Source organism: Polypterus senegalus, chromosome 6 (genome assembly GCF_016835505.1).
Source record: "Polypterus senegalus isolate Bchr_013 chromosome 6, ASM1683550v1, whole genome shotgun sequence".
NCBI classification, from domain to species: Eukaryota; Metazoa; Chordata; class Cladistia; order Polypteriformes; family Polypteridae; genus Polypterus; species Polypterus senegalus.
In genome coordinates, this window is record NC_053159.1 from 121,689,769 (window position 1) to 121,715,218 (window position 25,450).

A 25,450-nucleotide genomic window follows, 5' to 3' on the forward strand; every position below is an offset into this window, starting at 1 on the left:
ATTAATTCTCCAACTTTCCGTGTAGGTAGAAGGCTGAAATTTGGCAGGCTCATTCCTTACAGCTTACTTACGAAAGTTAAGCAGGTTTCATTTCAAAATTCTATGCGTAATGGTCTTAACGGTCGACAACGTCCGCCATGTTAAACTTTATTATTTATGGCCCCATCTTCACGAAATGTGGTAGGCGGCTTCCCTTATTTCAGTGGTATGACGCCACTGTCGGCCGCCATAATGAACTTTCCAACGGTCTTTGTTACCTATGGGCCCATCTTTAAGAAATTTGGTACATGGGTTCCCAACACTAACTGAATCCTATTTATGCACATGTACATATATACGTCCATAGCCTGCAGCTCAGTTGGGGGTCCCCCATCCCCACCCCTCCCACGTTGTTGGCTGCCTGCCTATATAAGGCCGTCCGTCACTCCGGTCCCTTCATTCCCTTCCTTGCTTCGCAACGGTATTCATGTCTCCCTGCTGATAACTGCAGCCTTTTGATTTAATCCATGGCTTCTCCGCTGTTTTATTGTTCGTTTATTACGATTATAGTTATTGTATAGGTATTTTAGACTTAGTTTACATTGTTCAGGTACCCATTTCCTTTATCGTTCCAACCGTACCCCATTAACATGTCTATCGAGGTGATCACCATTGATCAAAGAACTGTCACTTACTGAGTGGGTTCCATGCCCGGAGATGGCGCCTGCCTTTTCCATTCTCTATGTTACATATTGCACGGCCATATCAGGCTCTCTCTTGATATCCAGAGGAACAATGTGTCTTATGTATTGAATGACTGGGACGGGTTCAAGGTGTGGACTGATGACGGTACAGGAGATAATTATACTACACAGGAGCACTATAAGAGTAAAATGCTTAAGCCCTTCACCTATGGTTCTGCATCTGAGTTAATGGCTGCCGCTGAATTGTTCGGTTGTCGCTTTCAAGTGTACCAAAATGGACAAATATTTTACACCTTTGGACAACCGCCAATGCCTCTTAAACATCTTAGATTCACAGGTGACAATTTCAGTAGTGGACACTTTGATGTTTATGAATGTTTAAACTCTCAAAAGCTGGATGCGAAGTTATCAATGAAACCGGTTGTATGCTTACAACGCTTGACAGATGCCGAATGTCACTTCAACACAAGTCCTGCAAATACTAATGTAATTGAAACAAACCATGAAACTCAAACCGATTATGACAGCAGCAATCCAAGCTGTGAGATTTGAGGCAAGATTGCTTTTCATATGGCCAACTGTACGTTGCATGCCCAAGAGTAAGCTCAGCGCACAGCTTGGTCATATTACAACCGGAGGGCCGAACTGACAATGTGGCATACAAAGAGATCCTTAACAAATAATTATCGGTATATTTTCTCTCAATTTAAAAAGGTTTACTTTTCTTCTTAATAAAAATTTTAAGGCAGTACTTCGCTGCTGCGAAGTGTGAGTATTTTGCTAGTCATTGATAATAAGTAAAGAATGGGACTATCATCAAAAGGATGCCTAGGACTGTGGAGAGTGGAGGAAAACGATTAGTGGGGCAGCTAACCAACCTGAATGAACCCAGAAAATAGCTGTTAAACTAGTGATGATGATAATCATGACAATGTTGATGATGATGACTTTTAATTGTAGCAACCATCTCATAAATTAAGGCCAGTATTAATAAATGAAAGCAAGGATTTTTTGTTTTATATTTTATAAACAGTTGTCAAGAACAGACATTAAGCATTACCTCAAAAATGACCAAACAAACTGAAAGTGATATGAAAATTTGCCATTTAGCTATGACATTATTTTTCAAAATAACTATCACATTCCTTATGCATGTAGGGTATGTGGATGTCTGGAGTACTGAACTCTGTAATACAGCATGGGAGCAGAAAAGGACAAGCAAAAGGAAAATGTTACAAATATAAAATCAGCAGGCATCCAATTTAAATTTCTAAGGCTACTTTCCCTAGTAATCCTTCTTCTGCTGCTCTCACTTACCCTTTGTGTGTGAGCATCTAATTAGAAAACCTCTTTATGGAGTAGATGGCTCTTAACGTTGGGCAGTTTGTATATTATCCAGTTCTCGGACCACCCTAATGGGCAGTTTCTAACATACTAAATTGCATTTTGGTGCTCTTCAGCTATTAACACTACCCCAATTTCAAAATGCATGGCACTGTATATTATATTCCTGTGTGTCTCTTAAGTGGCACTACCAGTAGATTGAAGTATATGATTGCTGTCCTTGTAAGATTCTTTTAGATGCTTTCCTTGCCTACTACAAAACACTCAATTTGATGTTTTTTTGCTTCAGGGACTTTTTTGTTTAATATTAATGCAATTCCTAATTGCTAATATTTATTCCATGTTATGCAAATGGCATTCATCTTGTGCATTTGTTCCCTGTTTACGAAGCTCTAGGTATGATTTGACGAAAGTCATCACTTTTGATTTTATTATCTGCAGTGTTCATTAAACCAGATCTGAAAATCAAGCAGAGTCAAGCCAAAAAGTACAGAAACTGGTGGGGGAAAAAAAAAGCTTCTCGTAAAGTATGGGCCCTACCTGTTGTCGTTTCTTGTGGTTTTTCTTCTTGTTCCTCAGAACCTGCCCAAGGTTCTGATTATTCTCTTGGTCTGAAAAGTCATCAGGTCTGCTCTTCCGAGTGCGGGGGACTAGTCCATTGTGGATTTCATGCTGTCTTTTCTTGCCAAGGCTGCTGGGCTGGTTCTCAAGAAGTTCATGAGGCTTCAAGGCGAGGTTCTTCTGGTGAGAAAATGGTAAAAACAAACAGGTTACATAAGAAAGTCACATTAATACAGAAGAAATCATTTTAAGATGCTTGTACACTCAAGAAAAGTCACTTAATCAAACATCACCCTGTCAGAGTTAAAAGAAGCTTTTGAAGTGACTGACCACAGCATCAGCTGTGCTTGAAAATAAAGTTGAACAGTCAGTTACCAGCCTTAAGTAGCTTATTTCCTAGATACTTATCACACATTTACAATGCTCAAAAGCTAAATATTTTATGCCTCAGACCAATACTAACTTATATTTTTATGTAACACTAGCCGTCCCCTGTGGCTTCGCCCACGTAGCAGTGAAACAGGGCAGTTAGCAGGGCCCTGCCCAGCTCCCCTCATCTGATGTCACGCTTCCCCCTCCCCTTGGCCCGCAGCCTCTGTCTCAGATTACCACAAATAAATCGCTCCTGTAAGCAAACTATTATACTTAACACAATGAAAGTAGTCACAAAATTAACCGGAATGCTCAAGTAAATTATAACTATCCATTAAGTAGTTCTCTTGTTCGCTAGCTAAGCGGAGGTAAAGTACACACCCCGAGGCTGGTGCGTGAGTGAGGAGGTCCCCGCTCCCCTCCCCTCGGCCCGCTGAATGTCTCTTGGATTTGCATAAATAAATCGGTACCGCAAGCGAACTAGAATACATAGTGCAATGCAAGAAGTCACAAAATCAAGCAGAATGTTCAAGCAAATTATAGGAAAAAAACCTGATCTAAATCCGTTAAGTGGTACTTTCGTGAAAAGTGGACAGATGTACAGACAGACAGATGTTGGGTTTTTATATTTATATATATATAGAAATAGATAGATAGATAGATAGATAGATAGATAGATAGATAGATAGATAGATAGATAGATAGATAGATAGATAGATAGATAGATAGATAGATAATACACATGTCTTTAGGAAGTGGAAGGAAACAGGAGTATACTTAAAGTAAAGAAAAACAGTACAAAAGTCAGGTCCACATGCAAATAACAAGCAGTGACCAAGCAGCACCAAGTTCACTGTTGCTTAACACCAACTATGCTGACCACTGCACTACCATGCTGTCATATATGTAGTTTTTATCTGTTCGTGGGTATTTTGTACAATTGAAATAAAGGAAGGCCATTTCTTGCTCTGGGTGATAAACTCAAAGCTGAACACTGAACCATCCTCTACATTACTTTAGCAAATGGTCACATGCCCCATTGTAAACTGTGTGACTTTTTGGTTAGCTATAAACAACCAGAAAAAGCTTTACATCAGGAGAGTCAAAAAGGAATGTGTTTGTGGTAAAAACGTAAGTTACAGCCCAAACAGGAGCAACAAGGTCCTAAAAAGTAACGCAACCATTCTTTCCCTAACTAAAAAGAAAATGGAGCTTTTTTAACCAGTTTTTGTTTTATATTCAAAGGCTTGGACACTTGGATACTATCATGGAGTGATGATCAGCAAACGTCATGGTAACCATAAACATGGCCAGGGTCATGGAAAAACAAAATGGTGGTTAGCAGCCAAAACTTAGAATACAAAATGTTGTTGGTGTTGGATTTTCCCATTGATCAGATGTATGAGTAGACTGACAGATGGCCTAAGTTAACTCCTATAATAAACAGGAGGTGGCCCGCAGTGTATGAGTTTTAAAATTCCATTTGGTGCCTTCACCTGTGTCTCTGGTGGTGTCACTGTGTAAATGAGATGCACAATTGAGTATTTGCACCCTGCCATGGCCAACCCATGAATGTGTACCACAAATTTTAGCAAGATACATTACTGTCATTGTTGGAATATGTGCGTATAATCGAAGATGTTGCTTTCTTTCTAACAAAGAGGTATGCATCTATGTCTAAAACACCTCTCACTCAAGTTTATTAACATGGCTATGCAGACAGACATAATCTGTTCTTAATGGCATATCCCATGAATGTAAGTACCTGGGCTGCCAAGGAAGGTGGATTGTGCCTCGTTATGTGCTCAGTTGGTGTTTACAGGTTTATTATTTTGTACAGCATTCTTTGAAACACCTGGGGATATTTCATAATTTTATTCTTCCAATCCTCAAAATTATGATTATGAACTAAGAATTGAGACCATCACCAGAATGGTTACAAAACCACAGTGGGAAGGCTAAATTTTCTTATGCATTGTCTTTTTTTAAGACATTCCTTTGACTCCTTTCAATGTACAGACAATGAATAGAAAAGCACACTTCATCCCTCCCCCCCAAAAAGCAAATCTATATCATAATTTAGCAGAAGAGAAAATACTTACTGCTACTGTCTAATAAGTCATTTATAGCGCACTTAGCCAGCTCCCTCTTAATGAGGATTGATCGCTCTCTGTTAGACGGGGCTAATGATGTGCAATAGCACACAGCACTGCAGTTGATCAAATTAGATTTTAAACTGGAAGTAATCCCCCGCTGTGGGTCATGCATTGCTAATGGGAGGCTTTAATAAACTAGATGGGAGTGATTCAAATGACCACTGCTTAATACCAGATACAGTTCATCCTTAAAGCAGATAAGAATCACTGCTGGAAATTTGAAATATTTCCACATCTAAGATGCTGAAGGCTATGCTTGAACAACAGTAGACCAAACAAAAAAAAAATGAAGAAAAAGTCAAATAAACAGCTTAGGTAAGTGAAAACAGGAGCGGCAGGAAGACAAATAGCATTTTGGCACTGAATTTCATTAGGCAGTAGAGAAAACAGAAAGTAAAAAAAAAAAAGCAGTTAACTGAGTTGGCTCTCATAAAACCTCCTCACAATAACATTGCTTCTACAGCACTATTCACATTACCGCTAACACTAAACATGCAATCTCATGTCATTCTCAGCTCATCTTCTGTCTCCTAGTCCAGGTGAGGGTTGAGCAAGACAGGAGCAAATTTTCCAATCTCCATCTTCGGGGAATTTCAAAATGCTTCTAGGCTAGCAAAATCCCTAAAGCCTGCCCTGGGTCTGCCCATGAACCAACCGACTGCCAAATATAAAAAGATTAATCAATAAAAGAGTACAACCCTACATAATGTTTGCTGTATTTGACATTTATAGAATGCAGAAAACTGGCCCTATCTCAGACATGGACACAAAAATACAATAAACAGATATAAGTGAGTTGCAAAAAACAGGCAAGAAGAAAACAACTAAAGGGTGTCGAGAAAACAAAGCACACAAACCCACAGCATAAGCTTAGCCTACAACTGATTTGTGTCAGAAATGACGCAGAGATACTCAAGTCCTAAAAAGCCAAGTTAACATGTGAAACCCTAAACGTTAGACTGAATAATTTAAAGAATATGGAGGAAACAGAAGTGCTGACCAGTGAGAAGTTCAGCTAAAACAGAGTCGGGGTAGCAAAATCTCAAGGACAAGTTCTTCTTTTGTGGACTGCAGCTTAAGTGAACGTTTGAAACAAGATATGTCATCACCGAAGGTATCTTGCTTTGAAATAGTGAATTCATTGATAAAAAATACATAGGCTTTAAAAATGCTTATATAATAAACATGACATTTTTGATTAATTATAATTGAAATAAGAATCAGGAAATGTAATTAAAAGCGATACTCGTATAAGGAAATTTATTTTTTATTTTCATCATCTCAAAACAGAATGAGTACTTAAGGCAAAAGATTGTTAAGACCAAGCATGTGGGTGCTGTCCTGGAACAGAGTGTGCTGGCACTGGGCCACCCGTACATCACTGCTGCAGAGACATCTCCCTGGCTATATATAAAGCTTAGGAAAAAGCCTTAGAAGAGAAGTCAGATGGAGTGTTTTTGAATATTGCCATTTCTTCTCTTGTTGCCAGTTCTTTGATCACTTTGCTACTACTTTGGGATTATAACTTCCGGATAAGTACTGTATATACTTGTGTATAAGTCAGGTCTTGAAACCTGAAAAAATGATCATAAAAATCAGACTACAACTTAAACGCCTGTTCAAAAATACGACACTTAATTTTTTTTTTTTTTTACATTTTCTTGCTTCCTCCAATCTTGCACCAGTTTCTCAGACACATTAAATTTTGTTGCAGCAGCGCAATTACCAATTTCTTTCGACACTTCATCAACTTTTAATTTAAATCCAGCTTCATATTTTCTTCTGAGCGAACACTCCATCGTAGATAAGGGATGGTCTTACGATAAAGGTGTATGAGGGTGTGAGATACAAAAAACACAAAACAGTGCAAACGTCACTTCGGAATGGTTTGGGTATTACTGTGTGGTCACGTAGGCACAATACATAGAAAAAATGGATTTAAGTTGCCTACTTGGTCATAAGGCAGTGTGTTTCTCCTTTTTGCAAGGCATTTTGGAACATTTAAGTTTATTTTTAAACTTTAATCCAGTTTCAGTATTTTTGGGCCTAGTAGGCTGAAGCCTACTGTTGGTAGCTGGGATTTAGTTGAACCACATGAGCCTTTTGACTTTTTAGTGAAGGTCCTGACCTGCCTAATGGCCTGTTCGGTGGCCTCATCCAACTTTTTGTCATTTCTGTATCTCCTGAACATGACAGTTAGTAGGCCTCTTTTGAAGGGCTGAGGCCTATTTTTGAAGGCAAAGCCTCAAATGTTGAGTTTCGGAGGACTCGGCAGTTCATGAAAGACAGACAGGGATGTCGTTTTACAAAAACATATACGTGTACATGTACACACTTTTATATGTGTGTATATATATACACACACACACACACATATATTATATATATATATACATATATACACACAAACATGTGTGTATATGTGTATGTTTAAACAGAAGTCTACTTCAAACAGCAGACGATTGCACACTTAATGAAGATATATGCAGTATAAATTTCAGGGAAAGAGGCTCGACATTAGGTAAACAATACAGATCCCAGAGTCAAAAATCAATAAAAGTGATTTTAAATCAAGTAATTTGAGACACTACATGCCCAACTAAACTGAGAAAACCCAATAAATTGTGGAATATAACAACAGTAACAACAACAGTGGTTGGCACTGTAGTTAGTGCTGCTGCCTCTCAGTTGCAGAGTCCTGGAATTTGTGTTTATGGTTTACACTTTGTACCTGTGCTTCTCTACAAAATGAAATTCCACAGAGCGGAGTGGCGGCTCTGAGGCTAACTGAACGGGTGGGGAGTTTGAATCCTGTCAATGCAAGAAGTGATTCCACTCCGCTGAGCCCGTCAGCAAAGCCCTTAACCTGCAATTGTTTCCTCCTGAGTATGATGTTAATCTGCATCTATGTCTGCAAGCAGGTCCTCCAACTTGGGCCTTGGTGGCAGGATTGGCACTGCAGCCACTGTTTAAAAAAAAGAAACTTACATTGTTGCAGTCTGTTGCTGAAGTGTTATTGGCTGCACTCAGGTCCTAATCCAGGTGGTTTGTTGTGGGGTGGGTGTGGCTACATGCTGTATCAGCGCATCCTCCCAACCTCTGCTTCTTTGAGATTTATTTTTCAGATACGTTGGTTTTTCTCCCACATCCAGGAGAGCATTAGTTTACTTAGTGACCTGTGTTTTGAACTAACACCTTGTCCAAGTCTGGATTTGTCTTGCCCTAGACAAGATACCAGAGCTCTTCCTCTAACATTGTTGGCATACACTGTATGAACGTATGGATCTTGCCTTGTGTTAGCAGTGCAGACTTCTGGTGGCAGTATATAATGGTTTTGGAAATGTTTTCTGGGCACAAAAAAGCCCTCTTAATACCCAGTCAGCATCAGTTGAATTGCACAGCACATCTAACCATCATTGTTGAGTATAGTCCAAAGTCACAGCCACAGCTAAAGGACACATTAGCAGAATTAAGTGCCATGTCAAAAACATACTCTCAAGCTGTTTCCACAAATACGGAAGTGACTTCAATTTTCTGCAACGTCCAGTAATCTCAAACCACTAGAGCAACTTTAAAATGAGGACGGATCTTAGGTTTTTGTAGCATAAATGTGTGGTCAAGAAAGCTACAGGAACTGTGTGATACCATGTAAAAGGAATGGACCATGATCTATAACAAATTCACCCAGCACAATTCAAGGCTGTGCTGGAAGCAAAAGGGGGTTCCTTATCCAAAATAGATAGATATGCCTAATAAACTGGCTATTTTAGTATAAGACAGTAGCAGCACCAAGTTGAAAAAAAAGAATACACAGAGAAAGAAACAGGAAAACCTTTTAGTGTAGGTACTACATTTTGCTATTTTGATCAGTAAGATGCCAGGATCTACACACAAGATTAGAGATTGAAGATTAGACACCTAAAAAGATCAAAAGACAAGAAAAAGAATGCCCAAAACAAAATTTACTGTATGCTAAAGTCATCAAGACAACAATCGTGATATACCATAGAATGACTTCCGGCCTATCGCTCTGACGTCACATGTGATGAAGACCATGGAGCGGCTGCTGCTTCACCACCTGAGGCCACAGGTCCGCCATGCCCTCGACCCTCTGCAGTTTGCATACCAGGAGAAGGTGGGAGCGGAGGATGCCATCATCTATATGCTACATCGATCCATCTCCCACTTGGACAGAGGCAGTGGTGCTGTAAGAATTATGTTTTTGGACTTCTCTAGCACCTTCAACACCATCCAACCTCTGCTCCAGAGGGACAAGCTGACAGAGATGGGAGTAGATTCACACCTGGTGGCATGAATCGTGGACTATCTTACAGACAGACCTCAGTATGTGCATCTCGGGAACTGCAGATCTGACATTGTGGTCAGCAACACAGGAGCGCCGCAGGGAACTGTGCTTTCTCCGGTCCTGTTCAGCCTATATACATCGGACTTCCAATACAACTCGGAGTCCTGCCACGTACAAAAGTTCGCTGATGACACTGCTATCGTGGGCTGCATCAGGAGTGGGCAGGAGGAGGACTTTATTAAATGGTGTGACTCAAACCACTTACACCTGAACACCAGCAAGACCAAGGAACTGATGGTGGATTTTAGGAGGCCCAGGCACCTCATGGACCCCGTGATCATCAGAGGCGACTGTGTGCAGAGGGTACAGACCTATAAATACCTGGGAGTGCAGCTGGATGATAAATTGGACTGGACCGCCAATACTGATGTTCTGTGTAAGAGAGGTCAGAGCCGACTATACTTCCTTAGAAGACTGGCGTCTTCAACATCTGCAATAAGATGCTGCAGATGTTCTATCAGACGTTGGGGTGACTGCCCTCTTCTACGCGGTAGTGTGCTGGGGAGGCAACATAAAGAAGAAGGACGCCTCACGCCTGGACAAACTAGTGAGGAAGGCAGGCTCTATTGTAGGCATGGAGCTGGAGAGTTTGGCAGAGTGAAGGGTGCTGAGCAGGCTACTGTCAAACATGGAGAATCCACTGCATCCACTGAACAGTGTAATTTCCAGGCGGAGGAGTAGCTTCAGTGACAGACTTTTGTCACTGTCCTGCTCCACTGACAGACAGAGGAGATCGTTCCTCCCCCACACTATGCGACTCTTCAATTCCACCCAGGTGGGCAAACGTTAACATTATTCAAAGTTATTGTCTGTTTTTTGCATTTTTATTACTCTTTAATTTAATATTGTTTTTTGTATCAGTATGCTGTTGCTGGATTATGTGAATTTTCCCTGGGGATTAATAAAGCATCTATCTATCTATCTATCTATCTAGATAAACCACTAACAGCTACTTTTAGGAGAACCCTAAAAACTTGGAGAATTTCTAGGAAGTTTCCAATTTTGCATTATTCTAAAAACTATTATACCTAAACAACCAAGGATTTGTATGACAGGTAAATGAATGGAGGGAGTTATAAAAAAGCACTTAGCCTGGGTTGTGTTGTGATTTCTCTTGATCTCCATTCCTTTAAAGTCCTTTAAACATTCTTCACAGTTCATGTCCCACAGCCATAACTGTCTACAGTATTCCAGATGTGGGATCAGAAGTGTGTTGTACAGCTAAAGCCTGACCTCTCCTGACCTGTGCTGCACAGTATGAAATCACACACACACACACACATATACTCTGACCATTTTACAAACTGCTCCCCTGTGCCTCTTGTGAATACGTTAGATTACCTTGTAATCATATTGCAAGGTATTGACTCACAAAGCGGAAGGGTAAGAGGGCATGAGAGAGGGATACAAATCACTGCGCCAATTAATTTTTAACTCATTTGGAATTCAAATGATCAAAAACAGAATATCCCTGCAATAACAAAGATAAAAGTGTTATTTTAATGCTAATGTAAATTTACCAAGTAATGCTGTATTTACAAATAAATAACAAGAACAAATGAATTCTGTATGATTTATATTTATGTAGATAGCTAAGATAATACTTTGCCTGTAATGCAGAGGTCATCACATATCATTTCTTTTCCCCAACATTAAAACGCCTCTTTTGACACTCACCAGGAACATGAATAGGAGATGAATGGCTGGATTAAATACATCCCTATACTCTCTAGTGTTTAAAAATGTCAGTTTGCATATCAGTCCTACTCCAGTAGCACAGGAAACACTGCAGGGATGTCATCTTTAAGCTAAATGCTGCCATTCTGGGATGTGGAAAGGTTCTCCATGAAAAGGCATATAGGCACAAGGAGAACATGCAGAATTTACATAAACACAAACCGAGCCAGGAACATAACTGAAATAAATGTAGCCATGAGGCAAATAGTGCTTACTATTTCTCAAAAACTTCATCACGATTAAGAAAATTGGATAAACAAGAACATAACAATCTCATTTAACCAGTTTGGCGTTCAGGAGAAAGCAAAATCCAACCATGGGTGATTTGCCAATCCATTGCATTAACATGTAAATCTGTGGGCAATGGGAACAAAACTGGAGCATCTGAAGTAAAAAACCCACACAAACACAGACAGACTTGACAGAAACAGTGACCTGGCAGGATGCTAGAATTGTTAGGCAGCAGTGCTAAGCACTGCATCACCAGACCAACTTAGTGTTGTAAATTTGGATATTTTTCAAAATGAATTTTAAACAAATATAGAGCTAAATCATGTAAACATAATCATAATGTCAGCACGCTCCTAATTATCATTTGTCAATTATAGTTTTTTCTTATGTGTCATCTAAAATGTTAAATCTCACAAATTCTAATTACAAACATGCACACAGACCACCACCATTTAAGATATGCTCTTTCAAATGTGAAGGGTTAAATTGACTAAAGAAGCATTAAGTGCTTATCACTTCCTGCCATTTCCAGAGAAAGATAAATCAAAAACATACAAAAACTAAGAAGGATGACATTCATATGATATGGGAGCTTTCTGATCAGGAGTTCCTCCAGTTTGTTCTAAATAAGAATGCTCACCTAATTTCTTTGAAGGGTCATATAAAGCATACAACATTGATATTTGAGATATGTGATACCCAAAGATTTCTGGGAGTTTGCCAACAATATCCATTTGTGATTTGTGAACTTCTCTAAAGCTTTTGACCATCTTTTCCTGTGAAAGTTGCTGAAAGAATTTGTGTCTCCAAAGCCATTGCTAAGTGTCATATGCATTTGAGGAGCGTGATTTGTGTTTAATATTAAGTTGAGATTGTTCATTGTGGGTGTTGCACTCTGCCAGAGTTGCCTTTTACATTCTGTCCTGTTCTAGATTTTCAAGGACAGGATATCAACGTGCAGCTAAGGCACTCAGTTTGGGGAAACAGAGTTGCATCTGTCTTAGTAACTGATAAGTGTCATCTTAGCCTCAACAAACCTTGATCATGAAAAGGGTCAAGTGTGATGTGAGGGGATGATAATTAACACCTCCAAGTTTGAAGTCATGGTTCTCTCTCTCTCTGAAAAAAAGTAGCTACTTATTTTCATGTAAAAGGTATGGGATAAGAACAGGCATCCCAACCAGGAAGGAGCATGGGTTATTACCTGGGCGGGAGGCCCAAGAGGAACAATGGAAGAATTGGTTGCCTGGCTGAAAAGATAACTCTGTGCCCATCTGATATAAAATAATGGATGGACCAATGGAAGCCGAACTTGGGAGTGGTTCCATTCCCTATGTGCTGGGTGGCAACAGTACTCATATGTGAATGCAGTCGGGACACCTGCAAGGGTGCTAGGGAGATGGAGGCCGAAAGTGCAGCCCTATAGGGCTCCCTTGGGATCAATAGAGGGCACTGTTGGTGGAGGACCACCATACTTTGCGTAAGGCCCAAAAGTGCTTCCCAACTCTGGCATAAAAGGAAGCAACACTCATCTTGAGGGTGGAAGAAGAAAGAACCGGTGCTTTATTGTGTTGATTTATTGTATAATTCTAGCACATTACTGGAAAAAGGTCTGTAAATGTGCTTTGTGGAATAAATTTTATTCAAACAACATGTGGTTATATACTGCGACTGTGGTTTGTGGCTCTCTGGTGCCCCCTTGTGGTCACAAGGGTGAGAAGCTGCCCAAGTGGAGGAGTTCAAGTACCTCTGGGTCTTGAAAAATCAGGAGAGGGGGTAAAGGTTATCATGATATCCACAGATAGTGATGAGCAAACAGACGATGAGTGCCAAACTGAATTCACAGCAAAACTCGGTATTACACTTTACAAAAAATATAAAACTGAAATAAATTGGTTTTATCTTCCAGCAAAATATGAGCCATTCACACAAGAACAAAGGCATTTAGTTCCTGTCTGGAGGCATTTTCATGCATTAATTCCAAATGTATCTGCCTGTCTTTTAGCCTATTTATATAAAATGCTAAGAGTTGTGTTGTCTGTCACGAGATTACTCATGAACCACTTGAGCCAGAATCTTGATCTTTGTCTTAATCGAAAGCTTATGACACAAAATACACTTAGGAAACAAAAAATGTGGCTAGCGGCATCCTCCATAAAGCTACCAGGGTTCATGTAATTTTTATGGTAAACTGCATTGCCAAAGTGATCAGTGTAGGTAACATGGCAGAATGAAAAAGAACAGCAGCGTCATCTGCTGAGCATGGGGCAAATTGCAGAAGCTGATTACATGATAGGAGGAAGAAGAATGACAGCTTCAGCATCTACTGTGCATCAAGCATATGTGGTGCAGAAACCTGCTGGTACTCACAAACTGCTGGAAGTGGAACTGTGATCTTGGGAGACACAGAGGTCTGCATATTTTCTAGTATTTAAACAATAATATTTAGCTTAAAAAAAAAAAAATGAAAATGGGCATATCCTCAACTAAGTAGCAGCACTTGGCACCAGCAACCTTCCATAAACATTATGTAGACAATCTGCAATATGCCACTTTTTTAAAAAACGTACTTCACTCCCTTCACAGTGATGTGAACAACAGACATAAACAGAATTGATTCAGCAAGAGTGATACGGATTACAAACAAAATCTTCAAAACCCAAAAAACTCCCTAGTGAGATCTGCAAAATCACCTTCAAAATGAATTTTAGTGTTATGTTCATGAATATACAAACCAAATCTTAGTCTTAGTCAAATCCAAGTCTGTTTCGCTTATCACTATTATCCAAAAATTCAATGTGACAGTTTTATTAATGTTATACCGGAACATGGTGATAAAGTGGACTAAGCTTTACTGTTGTTGATTGCCCTACCTCTCCTTCTTCAGCCTCTCTTGCTCACAACCTTTCACGACCTGGAGTACAATTTCTCAAAATGAGGCTCTTACACAGGGTTGTTGGGTTCATTCTCGGTTATAAGACAAGGACCTCAAAGCAGAGCAGCTCACGTACTTTAAACCTGACTTTTTAAGGCCATGTCTTACAAGTCTTATTCAGCTAATACACATCATTGTACTTCTTCTTTTCTCTCAGTAGCACATTGTTACCAATACAGTAATCTACAAAATGAGGAAAGGTTCCTTTCAATCTACCTTACCTGATTATTTTGAGGGTGAGGTCATTTTGATGGTAAATCAGCAAAAAGTGTAATCCAAAATAAGGAAAACTGTACTGTTTCATTGCATTACTTTATTAAGGGCCCTTTTTACAAATACATCTTTAAAAAGCAAGAAGGGTCCTGGATATGGCAGCTTATGACAGCCATAAGTGCCAAGTCAGAGTTGTACCCTGCTTTTGCCTACCTTCCTGAGACACCACCCCCATTTTACATACAATAGCCCAAAGACAGAAGGACCCTGCAGGTAATGATTTTTCTCATTAACACACAGACTCCGAGTTAAAACTTAACTCAACTGTAATTTACTTGCCAGCAGTAAACGCCTAATTTTTACAGTAATTGTGTTGGAGATTCAGCGCCGTTCTGGCTGACAGAGCTTTGATTAGCCTTTTACAACGCAGCTGGAGAGCAACAGAAGGTGGGCTGTGTCAATGGATTATTGCTGCTTATTCTCTCTTATCTACAAGCCCAGCAAAAACGATTACACCAATCAGAGGCTGCGCTAAGGCAAACCGCAGCAGAGAGAGCTAGACGATGACATGCAGTCGGCATGGATTTATTTAACACAATGCATTTGAAGGAGGAAAGAAAGAAATGCCCATGCAGAATTAGAATCTACAGAATGGCTCATAGGCATCTTTCATTCTTCCTTTTAATGAAAGCCTTATTATTATTATCATTATTCTCACTAAGGCTGCTGTCAGACTGGAAAGGAAAACAGAACTATGCATTATGTGAAAACTTAACTGCAGCTGGGCTTTCATTGACAGTTTTAGCACAAAAAAGTCTTTCAGCGCCTGAATTCAGCACATCTGTCAAATATAAATTTACCGATAAAAAATGCTGGACTGTGTTCCCAGTGATGTTAAATATTTATTTAGTGTACTGTCATGGAAGATGGAGAGTTCACTCTGACCTATCCCTGTATAAGGTCAAGCATGTGCAGGCTGCTACTTTATAAATGTATGTCTTTTTTTAGGGCCTCCATCATCACTCAAGTCTCTAACTGATTTGAAAAAGTGAGGCAAAGAGTAGTCAATGGCAAAAAGGCTATTGCAACACCATTATTGTCAGACAGATTGATAGATCTGGCATACTGGGGGAGCAAATGAAACCTGCAAGGCGGTCTGCCTCTGTCCTTCCATTATGTCATCCTGACCGGGAAAGGGAACACCAACCATCCCGGCCAGGACTCCCATCTATGGAGGACCTACTGGCCACAAAACTGATCCCCCATCCCTACTGGGATGTCAGCCCATTCTAGTCTTCAACCATATTAGATAGATAGATAGATAGATAGATAGATAGATAGATAGATAGATAGATAGATAGATAGGATGGGGGTGTTTTCCAAGTGCACATTCTTAAAGATGGAAGGTATTACTTCTTTTTTTGTTTTGTTACTTTCTTGTATATGAAGTATAGGGAAAGTATTGTATTTGTCCAAAGATTCAATGTCGAGATTTTGATCAATCTCAACGTTTTAGACCTTCCTGACTTTCTCGTTTATATGAAGTATTGGGAAAGTATTGGAATCCTCCAAAAATTCTATTTTGAGATTTTGAAGAATCTCAACGTTTTAGACCTCCCCGAGTCAGAAAATACCATTTTTGGAATTATGTCTGTGTGTCTGTCTGTCTGTGTGTATGTATGTAAACACAATAACTTGAGTACGCTTTCACCTAGGTCAACCAAATTTTGCATACAAGTATCACCGTATACATTCGCGTATAACGTGTCTCGAAACCTGAAAAAACAATCATAAAAATCAAACCCCCCACTTATACGGCCATTCAAACATACAACACTTACATTTTTTTTGTACATCTTCTTAATTTAAAACCAGCTTCATATTTTCTTTTGATCGAATGCTCAATCGTAGATAAGGGATGCTCTTACGATAAAGGTGTATGAGGGTGTGAGATACTAAAACCACAAAACAGTGCAAATGTCGCTTCGGAATAGTTCGGGTATTACCATGTGGTCACACAGTCGCAATACATAGAAATAAAAGTCAGTGTACTCCATGGTTACTCTCTCAGGTCGGCATTAGAATATCATAATCTCTTAGACCAATAGTGTCAGTTTTCTTTTTCTTTTTTTTTTTTATTTATTAATTTTATTACAATCAATACATAGCAATCAAGTTTTTACAAAAAAAAGAATTATGTTAAGAACAGATCGATCCCCACCCCTGTAGTGTCAGTTTTCTACATTCAACTAATATGAATGACATTTTAAAATACTGGAAATTATACTGTAACATCAAGCCCCAACTTATCCACGGCAGAACGTGAGTATATATGGTAAATACAAAATGTAGATTTCTACGAGCTTTTGGGCTATTTCTGCTAACCGGAAGTGGTATTTTACCTTTTATTCATGCAGCTGCAGAGTCTGATTTATTGAACTTTACTTTTATAATAATCATATTCAATATATTATTAATTCTATTTGTTGTTGATGGCTCTTTAATGTACAAAATATAATCATTGTCTTGTGGTTTACTCCTCAAATAGCCATCCCCATATCTGAGTATATGAGAAAGTCTGGAGGAGACCACTACCGATTTTCTTTTTTTTTGTGTTAGTCCCGATGATCATTCTTCATTGGCAGTTAAGTGAGTCTATATGTTGTGTGAATTTGAAACCCCCAGACACTGTCAGACACGGACACCAAATATCTCAAGACAGACGTGTTTATTCTTCCTCTTCCTCGTTCTACACACAAAACAGTGCCTCAATCACCACCATATACAGTTCTCTTTCTCGTCTTCTTCTTTTCTTTGTTCTGCCTCCTCCACTCCACTCCTCTAAGAGTTGTCCACCTCCTCCTGACTCAAGCTCCCGAAAGGAATGAGGCAGCCTCCTTTATACTGCATCCGGATGTGCTCCAGGTGCCTCCTGATTGACATCCGGCAGCACTTCCGGATGTGGCGAAAGTGCTGCATATAAACCCAGCTCCTCCTCTGGCAGCACGTCCGGGTGTGGCGGAAGTGCTTCATGCCCAGACTCCGGAGCTGTCCAGGCACCCTCTGGCGGTGGCCACGACCCCCTGTCGGGTTGAGCTTCTAAGCTCCAGTTCCGTGGCACCGATGTAAAGCAGAGAGGCTGCCCTCTCGTGTCCCAGGGGAGGTACTGCTGGTCATATGCCCCTTTCTCCGGTCTTCTCTTTAAAAGGGCGTTCCAGCCAGGCAAGATCCCCATCCATCCATCACAGTATGTTTTCATTCAATTTACTCCAGAATGAAGTGTCCTCCAAAAAACAAGTTTGGATAAACTTACACAAAAGCATATCCTATACACTGCACTGTTCCTGAAAATGGATTCAGCTCCCACTGAGATGTGGCAGGAAAATTAATATACCCAATGAAAAACTTATGCAGACATGGAACAATGTACAAAATCTACAGTTATTATACAAAATTAAAAGGAGAATATCAGCAATTAAAGCAAAAGTTACTAAAACAAAAAAACCTACATCATTATAAAGGACATGTTTTGCACAGGTATTAGTCCTTGTCTGTCCAATGGCTTGCCTTCTCCAAAGCACCAATTCTTTCTTTCTTTCTTTCTTTCTTTCTTTCTTTCTGTCTGATCTCTCCACCTTCCTGCCATTGAGCTTTTGTTCCATCTCTCTCTACTGACACTCAATTCAGCAAGCCGCTGGCTTAAAATGGCCGTGAGTTTTTTTCTGGGTTTTCCCAAAAACACTTGCTCAGCTAGAATAGACTTGTAAAATCTCAGGGCCTGAAATCCAAAAGTGCCCATTGGCTGTCCCTTCAGATCATTTCAGTTATGAGGGCCGATTTGTTTTATAAGAGGTAGGTCCCCATGAGGGGCTCTCCCTTGAAGGACTTCATCTTATCAATCTAGGGGAAACAATGCAAACTTCCTCCTAGCTGAACCAGGCATCTCCTTTAAGAGGTTGTTCCACCAGAACTCTCTTCCAGGACAGCATATGTTGCTCACAAGAGGATTGTATGGCAGAGGTGATCAATGGTTAAATGGTCAATATCAAGCGTTTTATCTGGTCATGGGCTACGACAGCGCCTTGTTGCCCCAACAGTAAGATATGTCACAGAAGACAGAAGGACCTAAAAGGGATTGTACAGCTTTGGTAAAGAGGAAACTCCACTGAATACAACTGTGCACAACATCTGTGACTTCTTATGATGACCTTGATGAATACAAATCAGGAACATCAAGTTGAAACAGAAGTCTTGGGAGACAGGAAGGACGACAACTGAATTTTTTTGCCAGCATGAACATTTAATGAAGCTTTCCAGTCACTAGTGTGGGTTCTCTCATATGTATGTGATCACTGCTGGCAAAGACAGAGCATATAGCATATGTCCGTTTCATACTCTAGGCCTGTTACAAAGATGAAATTTACAGAGAATGACTAGGAAGGACAGAGCAAGAGAGAATGGGGGGTTGCAGAAAGAAGGGGATTGCAGTGGTAGTAGTAAATGTAGTCATAGTAGTGGTGATAGTATTGTCAGATGTAAAGATTACAGTGAAACCCACTGTAACCCACATTAACCAATGTGCAGCATGCTGTCACTCTTTGGTGCCATGAATTCAAAAATGTATTATGATATACAAATTCATTTTATTTAGTATAAAGTAGCTAATAATTTAGACTAAATATTAGGTCTACATCACAGAATGTGTATCAAAATACTGTAGTTAGTTTGCAGTGTTTTCACTGGAACACAAATGAGGAAAATCAGTAAAACACCTTGGGATATCCAAGTCTTAAAGAGTTTGTGTTCTCTATACAGTATTAATTACGTAAAAAATGTGTCTATCTTTATGGTTTTTTGGGGAGGAGGAACCTCGCTTGGCAGCATTTGGTAGATAGTAATACACAACTCTAAACAGGGTACTTATTCACTACAAGGCCAATTTACAGAAATACCCAAAACTCATTGATATTGGCTAACAATGAGCCTACCTAAATAGTATTACATACTGTATACTTCTGTAAATCTCTGCAGTTGACTGGTGCCCCATACAAAAGTTGGATCCTGCCTTGTGCCCAGTGCTGTGTGGATTTTATTGAGCAGGTCAGAGAATGTTATGTCATTATATACAAGTAAAATACATGGAAACAGGGAAGAAGAGTAGAGGAGAACCCTGAAAATAAGGAAGGATACTAGATGTCAAAATAATAAACAACTGCAGTTGGGTTAATGATAGAATTCTGCATGCAGTTAAAGTCTCATTTGTTCAAAATGCCCACCAACAGCGGCATGCGTTATTGACTAAGATGTGCAACAGAGTGGCATACATCTTGAATTGTTGCTAGTGGAGCAGCGGCACAGACAATTTCAATTTCATGCCTCAAGTCCTGCAGCGTTCTTGCTTTTGTGCCGTGTAAGCCTAATGGTGTTAAATCATGAGATTTACCATTCTAATACCCATGCCATCTATCCATCCTCTTTCTGAATTTCCATTAGAAGATTGCGGGTGCCAAGGGCTATCCCAGCAGCAGTGAATTTAAGACAGAAATCAACTTTGAGCATGTTCACATTTATTCATTATGTCATTTATTTCTTGTACCTACTTTATTCAATTCAGTCTCACGCTGGTCAGTGCCCGTTCTAGCATCAGTGGGTGCAAGGTAGGAACCAGTTCTGGAAGGGGCACAAGTCCATCCTTAGTAGTCACTTACACTGGGCATTTTAAAAAGGGTAAAGTGAAGATACATGTTTTAGTGTGTGGTTGGAAACTAGAAAACTCAAGAAGATGGGGAAAATGGACAACTCCATAGAGTATTCAGTTAGCATGACCCACAATCTGATCACTCCACTATTTGTGAGTTTTGGCAAATTCTGAAGTGTGTACACATTTTTGTGCTGCCCTGTATACATCAACGTAATTCCATAGGCCTGATCTAGTCCACAAAGGACGTAGCACACAAAATCAAAACAACAAAATGAACACCTCACCATCACTGGTAGACCCAAAATGTAGTAAACCTATTCCTAAATAAAATACACTACAAAGGAATGAGGAATGAACTTTTCAGTATCTTCTAACTCTGCCATTTTGAACAAAAAAAATATCATCTACTATGAACTTTATATATTAATATGGTATGCGTACTATAAATATAATGAGATAAAAGCATGAAGAAACAATAGCCAATTCTAATTGATGTGATCAATCTTCATTCAAAAGGTGCCACTTCATGGCATTCTGATTGTGTTAAAATCCAGCACAAATTTTAAAAATACTAAACATCAAAGCAGAAAATAATAAAAAAAAAAAAAACTCAGAAAGTAGAGGAAAAAAATACACCTAACATTAAGTACTGCTGTATTTCCTAATAATTCACCTGCATTTTAGTATCAATGAAGCGTGATTCGTTTACATTTACATTTTCTTAGCAGACGCATTTATCCAAAGTGACTTACAAAAGAGGTCAACCTAATTCAGTCTGAGGGTCTCTTTGGGAACAAGTGTTAAAGGACAAATTTACAAGGTAGGTTCTCTAAAGATGACTCCAAGCCCAGAAGTGTGCCAAACAAAAGGGAATGAGCTGAGGTAGCAAAACAAAAATAAATGCACAAGCGTTAGTAAATCAGAATAAGCAACAAAATAATAAAATTAACAAACTGCCTATGTCCTCTTAGGCCTTATTAATACAAAGTATGCTCCAAGGCTGACTGCTAGGATGGCTAGTTACTTTTCCTGCATCAAGAACCACACAGTATGCTCCTTTTCACCACCATCTCTTCTCTCTCAAATAGCACTGGCTTCTCCACCTCCCACCCAGTGAGCCCCTGTTTCTCAATCTTTTCCCTCAGTACTCCAAGCTAGTCCATCTGGGGACTGGACAGTGCTTCCTCCTGGGAATATATCTGATTCCCAGTCTTAGGGGTCAATAAAACCAACTGAAACTGTGGAGTCTGTCCTTGAAATTGTCTACCTGGTGGCCCCAGGTATCTCTGCACTGTTCACCTCCAACTATAACCTTGCAAAGGTCTGATTATTTACATTGTGTAGGGTAGCCCATGCAATTTTTAATTGGAATTTTCTTCTTCGCTCAGCAAACCACAGACACATGGAATAAAGTTACCAAGTCTCATGGTAAATGGTAGAATTTTAGGGGCATTCATAAATGTTATTTTGGAGTAATTTGGTGGATAGGACAGGCGAGCTTTGTTGGACTGAACGTCCTGTTCTTGTCTAAATTTTTCTAATGTTATAATAAGACATAGGCCTCCATATCATCTTTTAGAAATAAATTATAATCTTTTGTGTGATGCCTTTAGGGCTATAAAAGGGCTGTTGACCACCCAAAAAAAAAAAAAAATCAGAAAAAAAAGAATGTTTTAACTGATTTGGGCATTTAGCTGCCCTCCTACATATCTAAATACCCACTCCAGGATGACAGCCTGGTAACATGTATATTAAGGGGCGAACCAGCCCATCCAGGGGAATCTATTAAATCTAAAAAAATGGCAGAGAAAGACAGAGAAAGAATTATGTTTGTTTCTTCTCTATTACATTAATGTAGTCACTGGGGATTGTTGCATTTTAAGTACCGGTAACATAAAATGAGAATTAAAAGCTTACCTGTATGTAAATAAAGTTTAAATACAGTAGCTAGCATAGAAATATAAATGATATAAACAGTGGTGTTCATTCACATTTATTCCCAAAGACATGCTGGCTGGGTTATCCAAACTGAACTGAATACATGAGTAGGCCCAGCGATGGATCAGCGCCTCGTCCAGAGCTGTTTCCTGCCTTATGCCCAATGCTGAAGGAATTGGCTTCAGACCCCCCAAAACCCTGAAGTTGGTTTTATTATATGTTATAACAGGCCACATTTGGCAAAGGTGTATAGAGATGTGTTTTCTTGCTTAAAAGAACTGCCTGTTAACAGCTAACATCAGACTGGACTAAGTGTATTGTGATGAACAAAAAATTGTATAAATCAAAAACCATTAGCACAAAACTTGCAATTACCATAAAACAGCAATTCCAATAAATAAAGCCAGGCTTTGCATGAAAATATAAAATTCAAGAATTAAAACAAATATAAGACAAGAAATAAAATCAGAAACTGAAGTGCAACAGAGCTGAACACCACATTTTTGAAACTTGTTTCAGTTCCACTAACTTTCAAAATTAACTTAAATTCATGCAACAGTACAAGTCTGGAGTAATTATGAACCTGCTCTAGTGAATCAGCTTTTTTGGTAATTTGCACTCAGCGATATCTGATTTTCAGTATTCACTGCTTATCCAATCTCTAGTCTTCTCTCCTACCTCCTTCACTGTTGATCTCTTTTCGTGTCTTACAGTTTCAGGTCTGTTATTGCTTTCTGAGTCTAACTATTGACTACAGTATCAGAGGGAGTCAAAGGCCTGGTCCAGCTCAGAACATAACACCAGTCCTTATGATGGACAGCTTGCATTTGGCTCAGAGAGGACTGGTGGCTCTCAAATCAGAGTTATACTTCTAGTCTTGAATACAGGAGGGTACTGATTATTTAAAAAAAAGTTTAGATGCTCTCTGCTCATCCACAATCCAGCTATAAATGTGTTGATTAGCAAAGAAGTGTTTGAGTTCTTCTTGTTTCCGTGCTGTATAAGGAAAATTAATGCAATTTGTAATTAGCTATTCAGGACACCTCTGAGCATATGAGAGTTAGGAAATCCCAGCCCTAACTCAGATTTCTCATCGGAATATCCCTGTAGACATGATCCCCCACAGTTCACTGGGTCTGGCAGCATACTGGGACTACAACAGCCTGTTTGTGGTTACTTTCATGCTGACTTTGGAGCTTTTCTTGGCATCTCAGTTATTTATTTTTTTAATTAACAATTGGATCAAGCCAATCTTTAAATACTCGTTCTCTCTCTCTCTTAAAGCCACAGTCACTACCTCTTCTTAATACTGCCAGATGTTCAGATTAGGACATCCAGTGACTTTAAAGTGTCCCAGTGTGACTAAGTGTGGGTGTATGCACAAGTGAACCCTGTGGTGGACTGGCACCCTATGTAGCATTGGTTCCTGCCCAATCCTGAATTGAATTAGGTCAGTGCAAGAATGTTATGTTGTTTAGTAACTGCCAGTGTCCTTCATTTTTTCCCCTAAATGAATCCTATATTTCTGAAAAATAATTGAAGCTAACTAATGATAAAAAAAGAACTAGTGCAGCACAGAGGAGGAGCAGAATGCATTCCTGTCAGAATTCTCCAGAACTGTTAGATCAAATCTAGGTTTGAGCACTTTTAGTCTATGGTGTTTGCACATTCTCCTCTTATCTATGTGCTTTTATCACTGGTACAGTATCCCAGTTTTCTGCTAAAGATCAACTGATGTATCATAAGGAGGATAGGTAGACAGACAGACAGATAGCACTTTCTTCAACCCCTGGGTGATGAATAGATGCTCAATAAATAAATATTATATTATGGTAAACAATAAACCCTCCTTAAAATACACACCAGGATCACCAAAAAGAAAGAAAACTTAAAAGAAAGAAAATTTCTGATTTGGTTAAAGACAAAAAGAGCACAGTCACAGTGAGGCATCATAAAGGCGTATTCCTTTTGGTACAAAGTAGCAGCAGTAGCGGCTCAAAGCCCCATCATAATAAAACAGAATGAGTAAGTAAGAAAAAATGATGAATGAATAAATTGAATGAACTATAAAGCATGCACTTGCAAATAATAATATAAATCTTGTAATTTATGTATGATAACGATGTAACCTTTAAACAGTCAATGCATATTTGCAGTATAAATGCTTACATTAATAAATCATATGAATCTAACTACAAATTATTTTGTAGTAATCATTTTATGAACTGGAGCAATAATGCAGAAGAAAAAGTGTGTGCTTCCATTGTAATTATTTTATGTACCGGGAACACGTGGCGTTGAGCAGAGGACAACAGCTTCTCATACTGAAACTGAGTACACGTGTAACTGGTAATAAAATTCAATCAATATTCAGAGTGTCACTGAGGCTTATGTATTTAATTTAACTTTACACTCATATATATTACCTGCTAATGAAGTATTATTCACTTACATTCAAAATATATTTTTACTTATTATTTTTATGCTGCTTGTTCTTTCAATTTCTTTGTGTTATATATAATATGGGGCTAACATTTTCCTTTCAATATTATGCCTATGAGAAAGTTTTCTTAGGATTCACCAGGAGAAAGTCTAAAGATGTTTTTGTTTCTACTGATGTCTAGCAAAAGTGAAAAAAAACCTAAATTGTTTTATTGTGCCAAGAGAATTTTATCTTAAAAATATAAAAAGTGTTATCACATACTGGCATATTAAAATTTTAAGACTGTTGAACCTCATACATGCTGGAGTACCACAAAAGCTGACCTGCTCAGCACTGGGACTTTTCAATTGTGGCCCTGCCCATCCTTCCACCATTTAAACATCTCTGCATGCTCCAGCACCACCTGGAGAAGATAACAGCCCATGCACTGAGTGAACCTCAGATAACGCAGACAGGGAGAGCAAGAGCAAGCAGGCATCCTAACTGCTTATGTTAAATTCCACTGAGGTTTTCCTGTCAGAGCCTGAATTGATTCATACACTGAATGATTATTTCATACACGCTGAGTATAAATTAATATTTGTCATGATTGGTTTGTTGATGTTGTGGTTATTTTGCTGCTCTTGAGACTTTCAGGCACCACGGTAAGCTTGGACACAGACTGGCTGTCATGAGCTAACTATACTTTTATAAAACATGCATGATTTATAAAGACGTGTATAGTGCTGCAACAGCACAACTCTCAGAGTTATTTTGATTTTGCATTTAAC

The 25,450-nt window shown here is 39.1% G+C and overlaps 1 protein-coding gene across 1 annotated transcript in view; it reads right to left on the reverse strand.

The window, feature by feature from the left end:
• auts2a (activator of transcription and developmental regulator AUTS2 a) overlaps positions 1-25,450 on the reverse strand; it is a 1,288,356-nt gene that overhangs the window by 1,052,659 nt on the left and 210,247 nt on the right. The window contains 1 exon segment of the mRNA XM_039756996.1: positions 2,568-2,768. Within this exon segment, the coding sequence (XP_039612930.1) occupies positions 2,568-2,768 (201 nt within the window).